Here is a 21500-nt window from a genome sequence, read left to right as displayed (position 1 = left end):
GGTCTCGAACTCCTGACCTCAGGTAATCCGCCAGCCTTGGCCTCCCAAAGTGCTGGAATTATAGGTGGGAGCCACAGTGCCCAGCCCAAATCCCCTTGTCATTAACTCTTGCAGAGCAAACAGGTTTGTGCAGTGCCCAAACTATACTACAGTTCATAGTACCCTGGTTGATTAACCTGAAACAATTTAGCAAAGGCCATAAAGGCAATGATATGTACAGAGATGCTATTTAATGATTTTAAAAATCTTTGTATTTTGAAATGATATCAAACAGTGGTAAGACCAGAACAAGGAATTTTCCTCTAATTCTTTTCACTCAGTATCACTAGTCATTAACATTTTGTCATGTTGGTTTTCTCACTCCCCTCACTAGATAAAGATGGAGCTGGAGATTTAGAATTTTTCTGAGCCAATTAATTGTGGACATCAAGACTCTTCACCTCTAAATACTTAGAGGTATTATAAGTAATGAGAATATTTTCTCAAAACAATGATTTTTCTTATATAACCACAGTACATTGATTAAATTCAGGAAATTTAACGTTATACAGTACTCTTACCTAATATGCAATCTATATTCAGGGCTCACTTACTGTCTCAATAATGTCATTTATGGTATTTTTTTCCCTCTTGATCTAAGATCCAGTCCAAGATGTATTGCATTTTTTTATTATGTCTTTTTAGTCCTCTTTAACATGGAACAGTTCCTCAGTCTTTCTTTGACTTTTAAGACTGATATTTTGGAGAACAGGCAAGTTGCCTTATGGAATACCCCTGAGATTGGCTTTATCTGGTTTCCTCATGCTTAGATTGAGGTTGTGTGGTTTTGGCAGGAAAGCTGCGGGATGATGTCATGCTCCTTGCAGTGCACCTGCCACAGCAGGAACGGGGCCATGAAGTAGACAAACGTTTCATAACTGAGAATGTTAACTTTGATCACTTGGCTAGAGTGGTGTCTCCAGGTTTCACCATTCTAAAGTTACCATTTTCTTCCTTATAAGTAATAGTTTATTCAATTACTTCTTAATACGTATTCAGTCATTTTCAATGTGACTAAGGTTTGTTTCTACACTCTTACTTAAAGGAACATTTTCCCCCCTTCTTTTGGCAGTGTTTTAGAGCACTTTGCTGCAAGGGACCACCACCTGCACGGCCAGAATACGACCTGGTTTGCATAGGCCTCACTGGCTCTGGCAAAACCAGTCTGTTGTCCAAACTCTGCAGCGAAAGCCCTGAGAACGTCGTGTCGACCACAGGTGGGTACTGTGCTGGGGTTCTGTCCCTTTTTCTTTCTCATGCCAAGATGTCTTAGTTTCCTCTGCAATTTTTGTGGTTCCTCACCTCCCCTCTACTTATAGTTTAATGCTTTAGTCAGCTTATTTTAATTTTAAACACTATCTCTTTTTCAGAGTTGAAATGGATTTAATAGCATTAAATTGCTGTATCCTATATCCCTCTAGCAGGTCATGTCAGTGGCAATGAATAAAAGAAGCTTGGGAATATATTAATATAAGCGAAATCTGAAACTCTGATATATGACAAGATGGATTCATCTTGGACCCATGGAGTACTTTCCTTCCTTGAAGTATCACTCCGGCCTTCTTTTCTTGGCCACACACTCCCTAAACAGTAAACTGATGTAATCTGAATGTTCTTTCCTCATCATTTTTCACCTGGAGGAAGGTCAGTGCAGGAGACTATGCACCAGCCTTCTCCTGTTGCTTCCTGACATAGCTAAGAAAAGTCAGTCTAGGGCAGTGGTTCTCAATCTAGGGACATTTCGGAGACATTTGTGGGGAGGGTATTACTGGCTTCTAGTGGATAGAGGCCAGTGGTGCTACTAAACTTCCTACAATGCACAGGGCAGCTCCCACAGCAAAGAGTTATCTGGCCCGAAATGTTTTCAGTTTCAAGTTATTAGTGAGAAATCCTGGTTGGGGTATTTTTTACTTCTCAAATGTGTCCTCTTTCTCTTCTGACAATGAAGAAGGAAAGAAGAGCATAAGCTAGAGGAAATCATGGAAGAGCAGCTGCAGGAGACAAAGAACAGAGCTCCTCTGTAGGGTTAGCTGATAAGGAAGGAGAAGGGTGAGATTTTGTCTGGGAAAGTTGGAAAGACTGTTCACTCAACCAGCTTATTTTGAACACCTACTGTGTGCCAGGTCCAGTGTTAGACATGGGATAAGCAATGATTTCAGCATTCCAGGAGTCTCAGTATACTGGCTACATAAACATTAAGTTCATATCCAGAAATAGATGGGGCATGGAAGAAAGAGGCATGACAGTGTTGCCTGGAACTGGGGGAGGGGAAGGATGTACGATGTGGTTTGCTACATTGGATTTGAACTTGGTAAGTAGGCCTGGTACAAGAAACAAGCTGCCGGGGTGGAAAAGAAAGAGGATTCAGGAACAGAGGGGCAGTGTGAGGGCAAGGAGTATGAAACCGATTGGCAACCCCTGGAAACCACATTTCTGCGTGGCTGCAGCGTATGTTTAATAGAGTGCCAGGAGATGAGTTGTACTCAGTGGTGGCTGAATCTTGGGAGACCTTTCATACTGTGCTCAGGAGTTTGGGATTTTCATGTAGGTAGTACAGAGACATCAGAATATTTTAAGCAAGGAAACTATATGACCAGATGTCCGTTTGAGAAGGATCACGCTGGCCATGACATAGGGGCTAAGTTGTAAGGAGCGCGGTTAGAGGTGGAGTCAGAAGATTACTGCGATGGTGCAGCTAAGATGATGAAGGCCTTGGTTGAGGCAGTTACAGGGGGAAGAAGAGGAAGGAATAGGTACGATATATATTTGAGGGCTAGAACTGACAAAGCCTGGTGCGGTTGGGTTTGGAGAGTGAGAGCGAGAAAGCCATGGCTGGCTCAGTTCCTGGCTTAGGTGATGGATGATGGAATTATTAACTAGAATTTCCTAAAACAAGTAGAAAGGATATTGTTGATCAAGAACCTTACATCAGTTCAGGGCAGGTTTTGCCAGCAAATAAGTTAGGAAAAAAAGTGTAGGTTTTGAGGACTTTTCAGATTTTAGAATTGAGATAAGAAACTGCGGAGCTGTTACAGGAGTAGAAACATCGCTTGATTTTAGAATGAGGGAAAGAATAGGGGGATTGTAATGAGTGGAGACACCTCAGAGAGGAGTAGCAGAGCTCATGCGTAGCCTCTTTGCAGAAGCTGTTTCTGACTACCTTCTTTTCTCCTTGGGCAGAACCGAGTATTCCCCCATCTCCCCACTGGGCGTTGTCCACATATCTCCCAGTTAGTGCCTGTAGCATTGCTTTGTATATGTGCCCATCTCCCCATCTTTGGTTATGATCTCCTAAGGGCAGATAGAGCATCGCATGTGGTATTGCATACCCACAGTCTGGCACAAGGTTTGGGCATGGATACAGATGTCTGTTAAATTCATAAGCAAAAAGTAAATTGAATCTATATAGTCCTTTGTGAGCCTTATAACAGCCTTATATGACAGGTAAGAATTCTTTTCCATATTCTGTTTCTAAATTACCTGAAGTTCAAAGGTATGGTGACATGGCTATTGTTACAGGACTAGAGATAGGATGCCAGTTCAGGTGTTCAAGTGAAGTTTGGTAGTATCCAAGGTTTAGGATTTCTGATGGAAGTATGTACTTAATTGATTGTTTGTAAAACTGTGAATATATTTTGAGTAATGTGCAATGAAGTTATATAAACTTTGTTAGCTTAATTGTCTTCAAGCAAAATAGCTTCTAAAATATGTGTAAGAGTAACACAAAGTGTACTCTTCTTCACTTATGAGAGTTATCTTCTAGTACTATTGCTAGAGGAACAGTTTGAATTATAGTGTAAAAGATTATCTGTACATAATTATATTACTTGTAAGTTATATTTTATATTTGTTTTGATTAAATTTTTTAATAATATGTTTTACCAGAATCATTGTGTGCTAGTCAATTCTCTGATGAATTAGTTATTAGGTTGGCTAATTTTTTGGATATGAAGCTTCTTTGAGTTGTCATTGTTCTGAACCTGGCACAATGCCTTTTTGGTGGCCTCTTTGGATGAAGCTTCCATCAAGAAGTTTATACCCAGGTTAGGAAGATAAGCTGTGTATTGATAAAAACAGTTCACATAGGCCAGGGACAGTGGCTCATGCCTGTAATCCCAGCACTTTGGGAGGCCGAGGCAGGTGGATTACCTGAGGCTGGGAGTTCGAGACCAGCCTGACCAACATGGAGAAATGCCATCTATACTAAAAATATATAATTAGCTGGGCATGGTGGTGCTTGTTTGTAATCCCAGCTACTTGGGAGGCTGAGGTAGCAGAACCGCTTGAATCTGGGAGGCGGAGGTTGCGGTGAACTCAGATTACGCCATTGCACTCTAGCCTGGGCAACAAGAGTGAAACTCTGTCTCAAAAAACAAAAACAGAACAAAACAAAAACAGTTCACATATATTGCTTATTTAATATATGCCAGGCTCTGTGCTAAGACAGAATCTGATATGTGATACACTTGATGGTGTAAATATGAATGTTAAAAGAGGAGAGCGTTTCTAATCTGGAGGGTCAAAGAAAGCTCACAGTGAAGGTTACATTTGAGTAGGTTCTTTTATGATGGGCAAGATCTAATCAGAGAGGAATGGGGTGAGGAGAAGTAGGGATAGAAAGCATAGGCATATTCAGAGAAAGATTAGTGACTTTACTGGGTTAAGGCACAGCATGCAGAGATGTAAGGTATGCGGGGATCTGAGGCTAGAGACTAGAGAAGCTGTTGGGGGAGGCCTGTTAGATGTATGGGCAATCCAGCAGGGACAGTGCTTTTGGGAATGTTATTGCTACGGTAAAAGTGACTGTCATGCTGGGTATTTGAGAGGAAAGGAAGATAAAACAATCACATATGAGTCAAGTTTATAGTTTTGTGTTTGAGTGAATTGTTGAAAAAAACAAGGTAGGGAAACATGACAGATAGTTTTAAGATAAAAATAATGAGTTTAGTTTGGGGCATGCTAATTTTGAGGTGTTGACAGTACATCCAATAATGATCCAAATGCTAAAAGACAAGCAGACTAGAGAGATTTTGTAGATAGGGAGATAGATTTGAGAGACCACTCTGTGGATTTGAATGAGATTGTCCAGGGGTAATGGGTAGAAAGAGAGAAGAAGGATGCTAAGCACCAATTATATTTTGTTAATTAATTCCACGTTCATTGAACACCAGTTATGTAACCACCACTGACTTAAGGACTAAGGATATATCAGTTAACAAAATATATAAACAACCCTGCTCTTTGGAGCTTATGTTACAGTATCTGTATTTGATAAGGAATATAGGTCAGATAGTTCTATATAATATCCTTTAAGTCAAATATGGGCAAGAAATCAAAGGAACCAGTCAAATAAGGTAAACATAAGCCTAAAGTCTGAGAAAGGCATTGGATGTGCTGACAATGTGGTATTTAATAACTAATGGTAGAAATGGTTTCAGAAGAGTATTGGGATGGAAACCAACCTGAGAAATGAGGGGATTGATGAGCAAGCAAAGGAATTGAGGGATAGATATCATTTTCCCTCCTTAGCTCTTTGGCATATAGATGATTCTTTCAAGAAGATGGACAGAAAAAGAGAAAATAGTGCTAAGCATATTTGTTTCTATAAGAAAAGGTCTCTTGAGCATGCTAGTAGACAGAGGTTTAGGGTTCTCATCAGGGGAAGAGGAGAGACTGAAGATGCTCAAGAGAGGGCAGTGAGCACAAGAATGAGTGAGGATTTCTCGTAAAATGGAATAACTGGAACTGGTTTGCTCTCCCACCTAAAAGAACAACCACCACCACCAGCTCATGAAATATACACAACAACAATTTTCAAGCCAGTGAATGTCAAGCAACAAAAGGCAGTTATCCCTGAGAGTGAGAAACAAATGAGATGTATACTGTGATTGTCCCAGCTTAATGCCTTGAGGGTTTCCAGGCTGTGGCACAGTTCCAGAGAGAGCCGAGGTGGAGCTCAGTGAACTTGCATTGAGGAGATGAAGCTGAGGGCAAGGGGAGACCAAGATAGCTAATGTTCATAGGATTGAGTACCAGAGAAAAGAGTTGTACAGAGAGAGAATGCTAGAGATTTTCAGAGGGTCTTCCTTGAGTTTCCAGCAAAATATTTCATGCATGCATGTGAGGAAACTTCCCAAGGCCACGGAAAGAACCATCTTAAAGGACTAGAGGCAACAGTGCGGACTAGAAAACTTGTAACTCACGAGGAAGTGGGTAGAGTACTTGGCAAGGTCAGCCCTAAGTGGAATACTACTCTGGGCTCACATGGCAGATAATACTAGCAAGTTCCAAAACCTCGGTTGGGTGCCTGGTAATGTTAATGCATCTCATTACAAAGCTGTATAGGATTTAAAGAAAAAATATTCATCATTCAACAAGGTAGAATTCACAATGTCTGACAGTCAGTCAAAGATTATCAGACATGGGAAGAGGCCAGAAAACATGATTCATAGTAAGAATAATCATCAAATTGGAACTGACCCAGAACTGATGTAAATATGAGAACTAGCAAAAGGACATTAAAACTGTTATTATAACTGTATTCTATCTGTTACTAGAGACTGAGACAGCAAAAAATGCAAAGAGCATCCAGTGAACTAGGGACAACTTTAAACCTAACCAAGGGTAATTTGAGTCCATGAAGGTGAGTAGAAAGGGACAGAAAAATATTTGAAGAAATAATGGCTGAAACATTGTCAAACACAAAGAAAGTTCTATACCTGCAGATCTAAGAAGCTCATTGAACTCCAAACAAAAGGAACATGAGCAAGGCTGGGCACAGTGGCTCACACTTGTAATCCCAATACTTTGGGAGGCTGAGATGGAAGGATCACTTGAGGTCAGGAATTGGACACCAGCTTGGGCAACATAGTAAGACCCCATCTCTACAAAAAAATAAATAAATAAATTAGCTGCATGTGTTGGTGCACACCTGTCGTTGTAGCCACTTGTGAGATAGAAGTTGGAGGACTGCTTGAGCCCGGGAGTTTGAAGCTGCAATGAGCTGTGATCACATTGCTGTACTCCAGCCTGGGTGACAGGGAGAGAGAGAGAGAGAGAGACCCTGTTTCTTAGAGGAAAAAAAGAGAGAAAGAGAAAGAAACATAAATGTAACTAACAAGGCACATCATAATAAAATTGCTCAAAACTAGTGATTAAAGAATATATTTAATTTTATGTGTAACTTGGCTGGGCTCCAGTGCCCAAATATGTAGTCAAACATTAGTCTGGATGTTTCTGTAAGGGTATTTTGGGATGACATTAATACTTAAATCTGCGGAGTTTGACAGATTGTCCTCCATAATGTGGTTTGGCCTCATCCAGCCAGTTGAAGGCCTGAATAGAATAAAAAACTTGCCTCCCTGGAACAAGAAGGAATTCTTCAGTAAATGACCTTTGGACTTGAACTGCACATTGATTCTTTCAGCCTGTCAGCCCAAACTATGGATTTTGGATTTACAGCAACTGTAATTGTGTGAGCCAGCTTCTTAAAAGTACTTCTCTGTCTCTATTTATATCGATATATAAATAAAGATATATATTTATATCTATCCATGCACCTATATGTACATATATATACACACACACAACACACACACACACACACACACACACACACACACATACACACACATATAAACACACATCCTTTCTTTTTATTTTCTCTTGAGAACAAAGTAGTGCAAATAAAATACATTAAAAGCAGATAAAAGATGTTATGTGAGTAAAAATAAAAACAAGGATAATATCACAGTTTTTCACTGGAAAAATGCAAGTAAAAGACATTTGAGCAGCATCTTTAAAGTACTGTACTGAAAGGGAAAAAAATGTCAACCAATATCCAGCAAAAGTATCTTTTAAAAAGAATGTAAAAATACTTTTTCAGATATACAAAATCTGCAGGAATTTACTGTTAGCAGATAAGCATTGTAAGAAATGTTAAAAGAAGTTTTTGAGGCAGAAAAACAAAAAGATATCAGATGGAAATATGGATCTATATAAAAGAATAAAGAGTGCCAGAAATGCAAAGTATATCGGTAATTATATAAGATTTACCTCTTTATTTAAATATCTTTAAGAGGTAACTCTTTAAGCAACAATAATAACCACATGTTATGGGGTTAATAACATATGTAAAAGTAAAATGCATGAGAACAATAGCATAAAGGTCGTGGGGAAAAGAGAAGTACACTATTGGAAGATTCTTGTGCTCTATGCAAAGACGTATAACAACGCTTGAAGGTAGTTTGATTAAAGATGTACTGTAAACCCTAAAGTAACCACTAAAATAGCAAAACAAAGAATGAGAGCCAATAAGGCAACAAATGAGATAAAATAGAATTATCAAAGATAATAAAAACGCAGAAAAAGAAGAAAAGGTGAACAAGAATAGATGAAACAAATAGGAAACAAGTAGAAAGTTCATACAGTCAAACCTAAAAATCAATAATAAATGATCTAGACTCCGTAATTAAGAGAAACGTTGCTAGAATGGATTTTCTTAAAAAGCAAGACCCAACCAAATACTGACTTTAAGAATCAAACTTTAAGTATAAAGATACAAATAGGTTAAATATGAAAGGGTGGAAAAAGATATATCACGTTAACACTAGTCAAAAGAAAGTTGGAGTAGCTATGCTAATATTAGACAATGTAGATTTCAAAGCAATGAATAAGGCTGGGGATAAAGAAGTTAATAATGATGAAGGGATCATTTAATCAAGAGGCTGTAATAGTATTAAACATTTATGTACCTAACAGAGCTTCAGAATATGTGAAACAAAAAATGACGGAACTGCAAAGAGAAATGGACAAACCCACAATTATAATCAGAGACTTCAATTTCTCTCAATAATTTATAGATTACGTAGGAAGAAAATCAACCAATACGTAGTAGACTTCAACAACACTAACAGCTAAGTTGACCTGATTAACATTTTTAAAAAACTTCATCCAACAACAGAAGACATTCTTTTTAGGTACACATGGAATATTTGCCAAATTAGGCCATAATCTGGTTTTTGAAAACAAGTCTAAATAAGTTTAAGTGGCTTCAAGTTATATCCAATATGTTCCCAGACCACAATAGAATTGCATTAGAAATCAATAACAAGAAGATCTCTGGAAAAATTCTCCAGTATTTGGAAACTCAGTTACTTCTAAATAACCCATGGATCAAAGTAGGAATCAAGAGAGAAATTATAAAAGATTTTGCACTGAATGGCAATGCTACATATTAGACTGTGGTACCTATAAAATAGGACTTTGGGGAAAATTTATAACACTAAATGTCTGTTTAGAAAAGAAGGGCCTTAAATCAATGATCTCAGCTTCCACCTTAGGGAACTAAAAGAAAAATGGATTAAGCTCCAATAAGCAGAAGAAAATAAAGATCAAAGTGGAAGTCAATGAAATAGAAGACCCATAAAGAAAATTAGTAAAACCAAAAGCTGGTTCTTTGAGAAGGTCAGTAAAACTGATAAAACTCTAGCCAAACTGATCAGAAAAAATCAAAGAAGACACAAATAAGCAATATCAGTAATAAAAAAGGTGACATCAATACAGATTTCATAAATAGTAAGAGGTTAATAATAAGGGAATATCATGAGCAACTTTATGCCAATAAATATGACAGCTTAGAGAAAATGAACAATTTCCTTGAAAGACAAACCATCAAATTTCATTCAAGAAGAAATAGAGAACCCTGTTAGACCTATATCTAATTAAGAAATTGATACCTTTTCTTTCTTTTTTAAAGTCTAGTTGGTTTCACTAGTAAATCCTACCAAACATCTTAAGGAAAAAATACTTCCAATTCTGTACAATCTCTTCCAGAAAACTGAAGAGGAGGGAAAATGTCCCAACTTCTAAGACCAGCATGAAGCCGATACCAAAACCATGCAAAAACATTACAAGAAAAGAAAACTGCATACCAATAGCTCTCATGAACACAGATACAAAAATTATAAGTGAAAATCTAGCAAATCAAATTCAACAATAATATTTTAATAGGATAATATATCATGATCATGTGACATTTATTCTGGGAATGCAGAGTTGGTTGCACATTCAAAAATCAATCAGTTTAGGGGAACCACGGCTTAGGTGCAGACATGGCCAAGTCCAAGAACCACACAACACACAACCAGTCCTGAAAATGGCACAGAAATGGTATCAAGAAACCCCGATCACAAAGATATGAATCTCTTAAGGGGGTGGACCCCAAGTTCCTGAGGAACATGCGCTTTGCCAAGAAGCACAACAAGAAGGGCCTAAAGAAGATGCAGGCCAACAATACCAAGGCCATGAGTTCACGTGCCAAGGCCATCAAGGCTCTCGTAAAGCCCAAGGAGGTTAAGCCCAAGATCCCAAAGCGGGGTGTCAGCTGCAAGCTCGATGGACTTGCCTACATTGCCCACCCCAAGCTTGGGAAGCGTGCTCGTGCATGCATTGCCAAGGGGCTCAGGCTCTGCCGGCCAAAAGTCAAGGCCAAGTCCAAGGATCAAAACGAGGCCGAGGCTGCAGCTCCAGCTTCAGTTCTAGCTCAGGCTCCCAAAGGTGTCCAGGCCCCTACAAAGGCTTCAGAGTAGATATCTCTGTCTGTCAACGTGAGGACAGAAGGATGGGTGCGACCCCCTCGGGGCTGCCATCTGCATGGGGCTGGGGTCCTCCTGTGCTATTTGTACAAATAAACATGAGGGAGGATTAAAAAAAAAATCAGTTTATGGTATCAATAAGCCGAAAGAAGAAACTATGATTCTGTGAAGATATGAAAAACAAACAAACAAAAAAACTCTGCATCAGTTTTTGACAAAAACTCTGAACAAAGTAGAATTAGAAAGGAATTACATTGACTGTTAAAGGGCATCTGTGAAAACCCTGCAGCTGTTGTCACAGTTAATGGAGAAAAATGGAATTATTTCCTGATCAGATCAGGAATAAGACATGGTTGCCTGGTCTCACCACATCTATTCAACATTGTGGTAGAGATTCTAGCCAGTAAATCAGGAAAGAAAAAATAAATAAAATGATTTCATTTTGGAAAAGAATAAATAAAAACTTACTTGCCAATGGCATGGTTGTTAAAGTAGAAAATCTACAACTCTATACCATAAACTGGAGATGGTTGATGTGAATTAGATCTGATAGTTTTAGAGATCTGAAAACTATCAGAAACTTAGAGGATAGCTCTGGCTAGTTTTAAGAATGTTGCCCATAAGAATAGAAGCATGTAGGGTGTGGTGGACACCTGTTAGACAAATATTGAATTTATTCAGAGAGATGAACAAAATCCCTGAAAATTGGTAGATGGGAAAGCAGTGGTCCATATATAAATAAATGTCGTAACTCAGATAGGATGTTATTAACAAGTGGCTATGATGAAGTGTTCTAAAAGCATAAAAGGAAGCAAAGCTTGTGCTGAGAGGCACTGATAAGAGAAGGAAAGCTCCGTTTGCTAGTGTATGGAGGAAGAAAAAGTGTGCAGGGAAATGTTGGAGCATGGAGAAGACTCTTCTTAACAAAGGTGAGGTTCCATATGGTTGGCTGAGAGGGCTCTGTAATGATAAAGGTAAGGCTGAGTTGGCCATGGAAGGCAGGAAGTAAGGATTAGGAGAAAAAGGCTAGATGCTTGGCGTTTGGACCTGTGTGTTCATTATAGTGAAAGAAGGAGGTCAAGATGTTGGAGAAACAAGTTACTGATGATAGAGAAGGATTGGCGGATAGGCTGCAGAGGAGATCCCACAGACTGACGTTGGGATCCACGACTGTTCAGTGCTGGAGTTTGAGATAGAGATTGGTGTCATCTTCAAACTTACTGCCCAGGTCCAGAGTTCTTTTTGTTGTTCTCTCTCTCTCTCTCTCTCTCTCTCTCTCTCTCTCTGTGTGTGTGTGTGTGTGTGTGTGTGTGTGTGTGTAAGTAAAGAAGAACAAAGGAGGTGGAAGGAAGGTACTGAAATAAAGAGGAAAGCCCAATAGTAATAAAGGTAACTAGGAAAAGTTAACTAGGCAACTTTCTTCCTTCTGAGGAAGCCAGAAAGCCACATGTGTGTGTAGACATTCAGTGTGGAAGATGGCAGAATAGCTGGACCTGCGGAGAATGAGTCACAAGGGAATGATCAAGAAATTTAACTGTATACAAATTTAAAACCATTGGAAAGCTAAAATTAAGATAAATATAAAAAAATACTGTTGGAAATATTTGCATCAGATATTACAGATAAGAATATGGCTGGCCCTCTTAGAGAATTCAACCACGTTTACAAGTAACCTCTAGAATCTAATAGATAAACAAGTCTACAAAGAGATAATTCATAAAAAGAATAAATGGCAAATTAATGGAAAAGTTTCAACTTTACTAGAAGTTTAACTTTACTAGAGAATAAATAAGTAAATGTTAGTTTTATACTTAAATTTAGCAAAATCTGTTTCTTTACGGGAAGAGTCAGTGCTGGTAACTGTTGTGGCATTGGTGTGCACATGTATTATAGGTGACATTATGATTGCTACATTATGATTGTTGTGATATCCCTTTTCTTGGAAAGCAGTTGTTCATATAAATCAAAACTTGTGAAAATATTGACAGACCTAGTAATTATGCCACTGGCAATTTATTTTAAGTAAGTAACTTAAGGGAAACTATAGGCATAAAGCAATTCCTTGCAACATTTTGTATCGTAACTACAACTTTAAGGTAGTTTAAATGCCATACAACAAGGAAGTTTGTTAATTACATTATGGTACCTTGAGCAAAATGATTATAGATTGAAAGAATATATACAGTCTTCTATTTAAAAATTAAAAATTAGGTTTACATTTATTTTTGAAATTAAACTATGGAAAACTGCATTTGAATAAGAAAACTATGCATTTGAATAAAAAAACTAGAGAAGCCGGGCTCGGCTTCTTATGCCTGTATACAATCCCAGCACTTTGGGAGGCCAAGGGGGGCGGATCACAAGGTCAAGAGATCGAGACCATCCTGGCCAACATGGTGAAACCCCGTCTCTACTAAAAAATACAAAAATTAGCTGGGCGTGGTGGCGTGCACCTGTAGTCCCAGCTACTAGGGAGGCTGAGGCAGAAGAATTGCTTGAACCCAGGAGGCGGAGATTGCACTGAACAGAGATTGCGCCACTGCACTCCAGCCTGGCACCTGGTGACAGAACAAGACTCTGTCTCAAAAACAAAACAAACAAACAAAAAACTAGAGAAAAACTGTAAAAATAAGAACTTTATTGATGTGATCAAATTATGGGTAAAACTTTATTCTTTTAAATGATTTCTCTATTTTATAACGTTTTGAAAACGTAAAGCCAATTAAAAATGAAATATTTGTTGAAGAGTCTTGAACATTTGAAAAGAGAATCTACCTTGACAATTGGTTTCTTAAAATGAAAACATATGAGAAAGATATGTTCGTTTAACTTCAGCAAGGTGAGAATGTCTGCCTTTTCTTCAGAAAGAGAATTCAAACTTTATTGGATTGTTAACTTCAGCAATTTTTCACCTCTGACATAGTTTTAAAAAGATACTTAAATTGTCAAACTCAAAGAGCCAAGAAATCCTCCAGAGAGCAAGACCTGTTGGTGAGGAGAGAAAAACTGAGTAATTTGCACCTTGGTCTAGAAATAAAAGTGAACTCTATCCAGACTGAATTCCTTTACTGTGTATGTATGAGGAATTTGTTGATAAGAGGGGTTGTTAAACTGTAGATTACCTAAATGTTCACTATTTTTTAAAGTAGAGGAATGGAATCTAAAGGCCTAGGATAAAATTTTGATGTTCCATGAAGAATAACCTAGAGAAAACTGAATACTTTGCATTGAAAAAGGTTGAAAACATCTTCTAGGGATATATACCATATTTGAAAAAGATTGAAAATGTTCATGAAATTTGAAGAAGACATTTAAATACCTTCAGTATTAGCTTCATATGTGTTAAACTGTCAACAGGAGAAACAAGTTAGAAAGTCAGATGTTGATATCTTTTAAAGGATTGTGTTTTATAAATGCCAGTAGATTAAATTTCCTTTTATGATGTTGAAATCATAGTTAGAAGAATTTCGCTAGTCTGTTGTCCAAATATCACAAAACTGCTGTGGCATAAATCATGCCCTTGGTCCAGGTCAAAGCCACCAGATCTGTGGAATGTCTTTCCCTTCAGCAGTTCTTAGAGTGACCCAGGAATTTAAGAAGTGCGCAAGTATCTGTGTGTGTGCACTCAGACTTGAGGGAAGGGGAGGAGGGCTAAGTCTGTAAGTCCAAGTAAAATACTTGTGTGTTCCACACAGTGAATAAAAATAGACTAACCTTCCTCCCAAAACTAATTTTGTTACAATTCCAGGAATTCTTTCAGTGCATGAAAAACTTAACATTCATCTTTCTTGTCTCACAGGTTTTGTTGGATTTAAGGATTGCAAAACAAAGACTGAAAGGCTATACAAACAATTATTTCCCCAAAGAGTTACTAAGTCATATATTTATTAAAAATTTGTGGGGTTAAATCTTAGGGGAGGTTTCAGTCTTACTAATGTAGCTTAGATAGGCCAGGAAAAAATGACTGCGTATCTTAGGCTTTAGGCATCAAATTGTTTGAATGGAGCCTGGGGAGACGTACCCGTGAGGCCTTCTGCCAAATACTACAAGCTATTGATGACTGACTCAGTGGTTACTTTTATTTTCTTCTCCTTGTTTAATATAAATAATGGAATCCTAATTTTAGAGGAAATCTCAAAGAGCTAATTTAGTCCTCATTTTGCAGATGAGGAATTCAAGCCCAAGGCAAGACAAAAATATGGCTGGTAAGTCTAAGAGCTGTGGCTCAGACTCCTAGGAGAGTCCCTTGTCATGTTAGCACGCTGATACCCTGAAGATAACATCAGAGGACACTTTCTGTTTGAAGAAGCAGGAGTGTAGTTCTACTGTCACGGATGAGTCAGTTGAACATTTCCCTCCCCACCTAAGTTTCAGATTTTATTAACTGTTTCTATAAAATGTACATTCTAAACTCATGCTATTATTTTTATTTCATTAATAAGAAAGCAATGTTATATAGACCTGAAAACTCTTGAGTTTCTTGTGTTAGGTGATTGATAAACAGGGGGGACAGTAAATTAGTGGGTTTATTAGGCACATGTGTATTTGGCCAGTTGCCTTCATCAGTATTTAGGCTCAAAACTGGACAAAGCGGTGTGAATCTCTCAAGTTTGTTGGCATATGGAGGGGGCACTACAGTGAGGGCTCATGTGATGAGACCTGGTTTCAAGTTTTGAATATAGTACTTAGTACTTTTTGCAAAGCACTTAATACTGTAAGCGTCACTTTCTTCTTGCATTGTTTAACTTTAGAATTGTTATAGCAGCTAAATTAGGAAATAGATATTAATACTTATCATATAGAGATCCTGTTGTGTGCCAAGCACTGATGTGCAGAATACACTGTAGGTCGTTTCTTCATTATGGTTCCTTGCAGTCTAGCCAGAGAACAAATATAAAACAAATTAACTGATATGTAGTTACAACTGTGAAAATCATGTAACAGGAGTAGTGAATACTGGAAGAACATGGACTCAGAAAAATTAGTCTAGTTTGAGGATATCGGAGAAACCTTCCCTGAATAAATGGGAGAGCAAGAATTTGAACCCAGACTTTCTTTCTCTAGAGCCCATGCTGTCTGGTAGCTTTATTCCTCAAAGCAACCCTTTGAGAAAGATATTTTAATGGTTTGACCTTTGGTATCCCTCCTAAATATTATATTAATTCTCCCCCTTGACCTCCTGAAACCTGATGTAAAGGAATAAAATGTAGGCTAATAGTTTCCCTTCTTGATTGTCCTGGTGAACTGAAAGTATGACTTTTGATTTTTGGTTCCATTTAATCCTTTCAAATGTTTAGAATGACTAAAATAGAAAAAAAATTTCTCTTCTGTAAATAGTACATTTCCTTATTTTCTGGACTAATCAGCCTATCTAGACTTTGTCTTTTAAACATTAATTACTGAAGCTATACTATAAAAATAATATGGAGACAGCAACATGGATGACTGTGTTTACCTTTGCAGTATAAATCTAGCCACATGAGTTTTATCTGGGGAGAGAACATTTATGAGTCTTTTGTCGGGACATTTATATGCCTATAAATAAAATTGCTAGGTAACTTTGCTTAGCGCGAACTTTTGAAGACGTTTGGTAGTCAATTTATTATGAAGACACTGCAAGAATTTAAAGACATTAACGGTGATGTAATCTGCTTGTTGGGTTAATAAATTTCATCGTTGTATTTTGCATATAGGTGTGGCAATTTCTGGAAGGATATTACTTCCCTTTGAGAGCCTGCATATTGTCAGCTTTTACGAATAAAAGTAGAATGAATATTGGTGATATGCTCCATAACCGTTTCCTTTTCAAAGTTGAGGCCTGTGCCTGTCCTACTTCTCTAGAAAATCTAAACTTGAGTTTCCTGAGCATAACCACTAATAGACTGCTTAATATTTGCAGAGAGCTTTTCATTTTCAGGATTTCACAATCATTGCCTTTTAATCCATATAACACCCATGTGAGGTAGGTAGAAAATTCAAGCATCCAACTCTCCTGCAGGCAAATTTCTGTGCCAGTAGGAATATTATGATTGGCACTGACTTTCCTTTATTTCCCAGAGGCCAGACACCTGGAGAGGCTTTCCTGCAGGCTCAGGTACATGCCAGTATTTCAGCCACATGGGACTGCCTCCTCTTTCCTCCTGCTCATTTACTAAGATTCAGTGACTTCACGCACCATTAACCATAATGCTGTGCTGACTGTATCAATCTGGATTAAGCCCACAAAGGAAGGGGTATGCTTTAGAAGATTGTTAGAGGGCCCAATGAACATTTACTGTGTTTTATGTGCAGCAAACTTCACCTATTGACACCTCCATTACTCCAACAAAAGTACTTTTCATTTAGTGGTAACTTGTACATCTCCAACTAAGTACTTAGATTAATAAGTGAGCACCCAGAACTGGGTTTGTAATGATATTCAGGCAGGCAGAAAATATGTATACCTAACGATTAAATCATCAGTGAAAAAGCATGAATTGAAACATAATGCCAGCAATCATATATTGTGTGTTTATGGTACACCAGGCACTGTGATAAACACAACACAACACATACATTAGCTCATCCTTATAACAACCCTATGAAGTAAATATTATCATCCCTGTTTCACAGATGAGAAAGCCAAGGCTAGCAGGTTGCCCACATTCACAGAGCTAATAAATGACAGAGCTAGAATTTCAACCTAGTTCTGTCTGACTCCAAAGTCAGTTCTTCAAATGTTATATACTACCTACTGCTTTAGGTCGAAGGTAATGTATAAAGTACTGGGATAACATGCAGCAAAGAAGTGCAAAAAATAAGCTGGACTAAGAAGGTATGTAATGATTTCCTTCTTTATAAAGCAAAACAAAGCCATGTAAAAGAATTGTTTTTATCCATATAATACTCTATACATTTTTTCATAACTTACCTCAAATGAAAGACTCATAATCATGTCTTTACTCTGTTGATAAGTTCTTGAAAAAGAAATTGTTTTTCATCTTAAAATTATACATATTAAATAATACCTAAAACCTTAAATAGAATGGTTGCTCAAAAGGACTAATAAATTAACTTTTAGAAATTTGTAGGGCTTTTAATTCAAAAAGAAATATAAGTACACGGCAAAACATTCAAATGGAACAAAAGAATCTTCCTCCTATTTAAATTTTCCAGATCCCAGTTTCCTGAGAGTCATTATTAGTTCTGGTGTCTTGTGGATCCTTTCAGAAAGAATCAGTGTATATATCTATGCATGCATATGTGTGTGTGTGTGAATGGGTATATGCACACTTGCATATGTCACAGTTGAATTTATTGTCTTGAATTGTAATAATTAAGTCATAAATATATCATTAATCATAGAACTATATACTCTGGATATATTCTTATAATACAAATCTTATATTACATATATTATAAAATGATTTCCTGTGTATAAGTGGATAACTATGATTGTACTTTTAAGAAAACTAGATATATGGTATATTAACCATATCCTTAAAGAAGACGCTAACATAAATTCTATGTAATTGTAATATGAAATGGTTTTAATTTAAGAAACTTAATTTCTAGGGTTGCTGAGTTATATGTGAGAAAGAATTATAAGACATTAACTTTAAGAATTAAAGTTAATTAAAGTTAGATGCAGAGGTCCTCATAGATTTAATATTTTCTTCAAAATTTCTCTATACTTTCAAATATCTTTTTTACATCTGATAAAAGTTGCAGAATGACATTACATATTAAAGAATAAGGCAATATTTTGAAGTAAAGGGGATAGTGTTACATATTGCTATATTTTGTTTTGATAATGGTAGACGATAATATTGAGTTATCAGTTTACCTTGAAAATTATGTGTTTCTAGTATAAATATCGGCTATGAAAAGTAAATCTTAACCAGCCTAAAAGAGAAGATTTGAGCATCCTGAGTATTTTAATTTAAAAGTTAAGTTGCTAATTCTTTTTTTATGTTTTTGTTTTCTAATTTTAGGTTTTAGTATTAAAGCAGTGCCATTCCAGAATGCCATCTTGAATGTAAAAGAACTTGGAGGTATACTATTTCAAATCATTTCTATGTCTGCCCTTAACTTTTATTAATTTCATAATAATATATATAATTCAAACATAATGATAATTTATTCTAGTAGGTGGTTCATTTTTATCTTCATAATGTATTTCCTAGAAACATTTCCTTCTCTATGTATGTGTTTTTAAAATGTTGAAGATTTCTAAATAACATAAACTTTGGGTTTTTAAAATGAATCAAAGACTTAGACTATTATTGGCAATTTATGCTGTATATTCATTGGTTTTACATGTTAAAAAATTCTTGAATAAAACATAAGAGAATTTTAATATCGTTAAAATATCAACTATACAGGGAAAAGATTTGTATTTTAGAGTAGTTTGTGTTTATACTGCAGGTTTTATTTATTGTGTTAGGTCTTTTTAGAATATATTTGTTCCGATAATAAATCTTTGCCAATGGGTTCTTTGCTGGCCAAGCACATTTATCGGATAGGCTGTACCCCAAACCACACATCACTCAGCCTTTCATTACACTCTCTGCCTGGCGTTTTTTCGTTGTGTTTTATGTTAGTCAGGGTCTTAACCCATGTAAACAGATTAACAAAGAAATCAGTCAATTCAGTGAACCCACTAAATTCTGAAATGGCACATGGAAATAGTAAGTGCTCTGGAGTGCCGTATGATATCGGTGAATTTAATGACTTAGAAGAACGTTATCTTCCGTCTCTTTAATCCCTTTGTGATATTGACCTTACCCTGTTTTGTTTTGTTTATTCTTCCTTAAGGTCATTCTAACTGTGACCTATTTTCAGCTTGATGAAATTGTAACACCAACTTTACGCCATTTTAATCGTGTTTGGTACCTTCTTATTTTTATCTAATAAAGTATTGGCTGATCTTTTCAGGTGTCTGTTCGCAGTTTGCTATGTGTAGGACAGTTTTGCTTCTGTCAGTCAGTTTCATATCCACTTTTAGCTTTTATAGCATTAATAGATAAAATAACCATGATTGATAAATTCCGATTTTTCTTTAAGACATTTGGTTTTGTCATTTTGACTCCAAAATTATAAAACATGAATGTTCTTGTCATAATTTTTTATGCAAAGTTTTTAAAAGACTGTGTTCTGTTAGGGTGAATATTTTAAATTATAATTGTACTTTTAAGAAAAATAAATGTATGGCATATTAACCATGCCATATGCTTAAAACCTTAAAATACAATGGTTGCTCAGAAACTATTGATAAATTAACTTCTAGAAATTAGTTTAATTTAATTTAATTTAAAAAAGAAATACATGTGGCAGAACATTCAAATGAAGCAAAATAATCTTCCTTCTTTTTAAAATTTCCAGATCCCCGATTTATAAAAGATGCTTTTCTGCTTTGTGGCTTCTGGTGATTATTTATTCCTTAGTGACAATAATATTACTTATGGATATTTAAAAATCAGAGAACACATTGTAAAAGTCCATGGAATAAAAATGTATGGTTTGAGAATTATATAGGTTTTGGATATGGTTGTTACTAAGTATTTTAGGTTGGACACAAAACTTTTATCAAACACCTCCAGGTATAAGAAACTATTGGTTAATAGGCATTAATTATATATGATGTTTACTTGGATTAAACAAACAGTAAATAAAAACTGTACAGTTTTAAAAAAGTGAACACCAAGAAATTTATAAGCTTGGCTCTGTGCCATCAAAATTCAGTACAATAAAAGATCAAGTTAGAGGATTAGAGGTATGTAAGGTGGGAATAGGTCTGTTCTCAAGCACGGTTTAATTTTGCTGAAAGATCTGTGCCATGACAATTGCTGAAATGGAAATTTCCATTTCAGTATCATTTGGTATCCCACCAAACGAGGGGATACCATACGTTTTGGTGGTAATGTTTTAGTTGGTATCTGTTCCGTAATGAGGTTGAGCGATGCAGGTAAAAGGCAGAACCTCAGGGATCAGAGTAGAACTTTCGTTCTAGGCTAGTGATCCATAAGTTTTTGGCATGCATTAGTATTGAAGAGCAAATTTCTAGTCTCAGTATAGATTCTTTTACCTCCTCAACTTAAATAGCTCTGTTTCCAGTTGACAGAGTGTCTGAAGGAAATGGAAACTTTCTGAGTAAAATTCAATTGTGTATCCTGTGTCACATGCTCAGGGGCATGCACTGAAGGGAGCTGACTTCTTGATAGTTCATTCACTAAGTCATTTCCTCAAATATTTTTTGAGACTAGACTACTAGGTTATGTCTCAACCAGGAACACATGAAAACCTAGGCTAACTGGTATAAAGTGTAGCTTCCCTAGGAATTAAAGTATACCCTAGGTACGAAGGAGATCATCCCAATATAAGGAGTATGTGCATTTAGCGGGGCTTATGACTGACTGAAATCAAGTTGTCTGAGAGGGAGTTGCTTGACTGAGAATTTCTGGGAGGAGAGAGTTAAGTGTTTTAGGATCAGTGTGTGAAGATATGAAGCTTTTATTCACCAGTGGAGGGTTGCTTGGAAGACAGGTTCAGTCATATTGTCAATCAGAGAAAAATTCTGAATTCAAGGGAGGACCTCAAGAAGATAGGTGGTTGGCCGGGTGCAGTGGCTCACGACTGTAATCCCAGCATTTTGGGAGGCTGAGGTGGGTGGATCACCTGAGGTTGGGAGTTCAAGACCAGCCTGACCAACATGGAGAAACCCTGTCTCTACAAAAAATACAAAATTAGCCAGGTGTGGTGTGTGCCTGTAGTCCTAGCTCCTCGGGAGGCTGAGGCAGGGGTATTGCTTGAACCTGGGAGGTGGAGATTGCAGTGAGCCAAGATAGCACCACTGTACTCCAGCCTGGTGACAGAGCGACTCCATGT

General features: G+C 36.9%; 2 protein-coding genes across 10 annotated transcripts in view; both read left to right on the top strand.

The window, feature by feature from the left end:
- Positions 1 to 21500, top strand: part of ARL15 (ADP ribosylation factor like GTPase 15) — a 420933-nt gene that overhangs the window by 131419 nt on the left and 268014 nt on the right. For 8 of the 9 annotated variants that reach the window (XR_005201073.1, XM_017533220.2, XM_017533219.2 and 5 more), the window contains 2 exons: positions 1112 to 1256; positions 18608 to 18667. Coding sequence is in view for 8 of the 9 variants with exons in the window: in XM_017533220.2 (XP_017388709.1) it covers positions 1112 to 1256; positions 18608 to 18667 (205 nt within the window). In the remaining variant the exon portion in view is untranslated. The remainder of the gene's footprint in view (positions 1 to 1111; positions 1257 to 18607; positions 18668 to 21500) is intronic. The other variant, XM_037740189.1, reaches the window with a different exon arrangement.
- LOC108307777 (60S ribosomal protein L29-like) lies at positions 7663 to 10755 on the top strand. The gene has a single exon (XM_037740191.1). The coding sequence runs from the start codon at positions 10278 to 10280 to the stop codon at positions 10626 to 10628; it is 351 nt and encodes a 116-aa protein (XP_037596119.1). The 5' UTR covers positions 7663 to 10277; the 3' UTR covers positions 10629 to 10755.

Source organism: Cebus imitator, unplaced genomic scaffold (genome assembly GCF_001604975.1).
Source record: "Cebus imitator isolate Cc_AM_T3 unplaced genomic scaffold, Cebus_imitator-1.0 Scaffold80, whole genome shotgun sequence".
Taxonomy (NCBI): Eukaryota; Metazoa; Chordata; class Mammalia; order Primates; family Cebidae; genus Cebus; species Cebus imitator.
This window is presented reverse-complemented; position numbering and strand designations above follow the sequence as displayed.

Excerpts from the sequence above, each read along its gene's own strand:
- LOC108307777 (XM_037740191.1), top strand. The coding sequence starts at position 10,278 with ATGCGCTTTGCCAAGAAGCACAACAAGAAGGGCCTAAAGAAGATGCAG.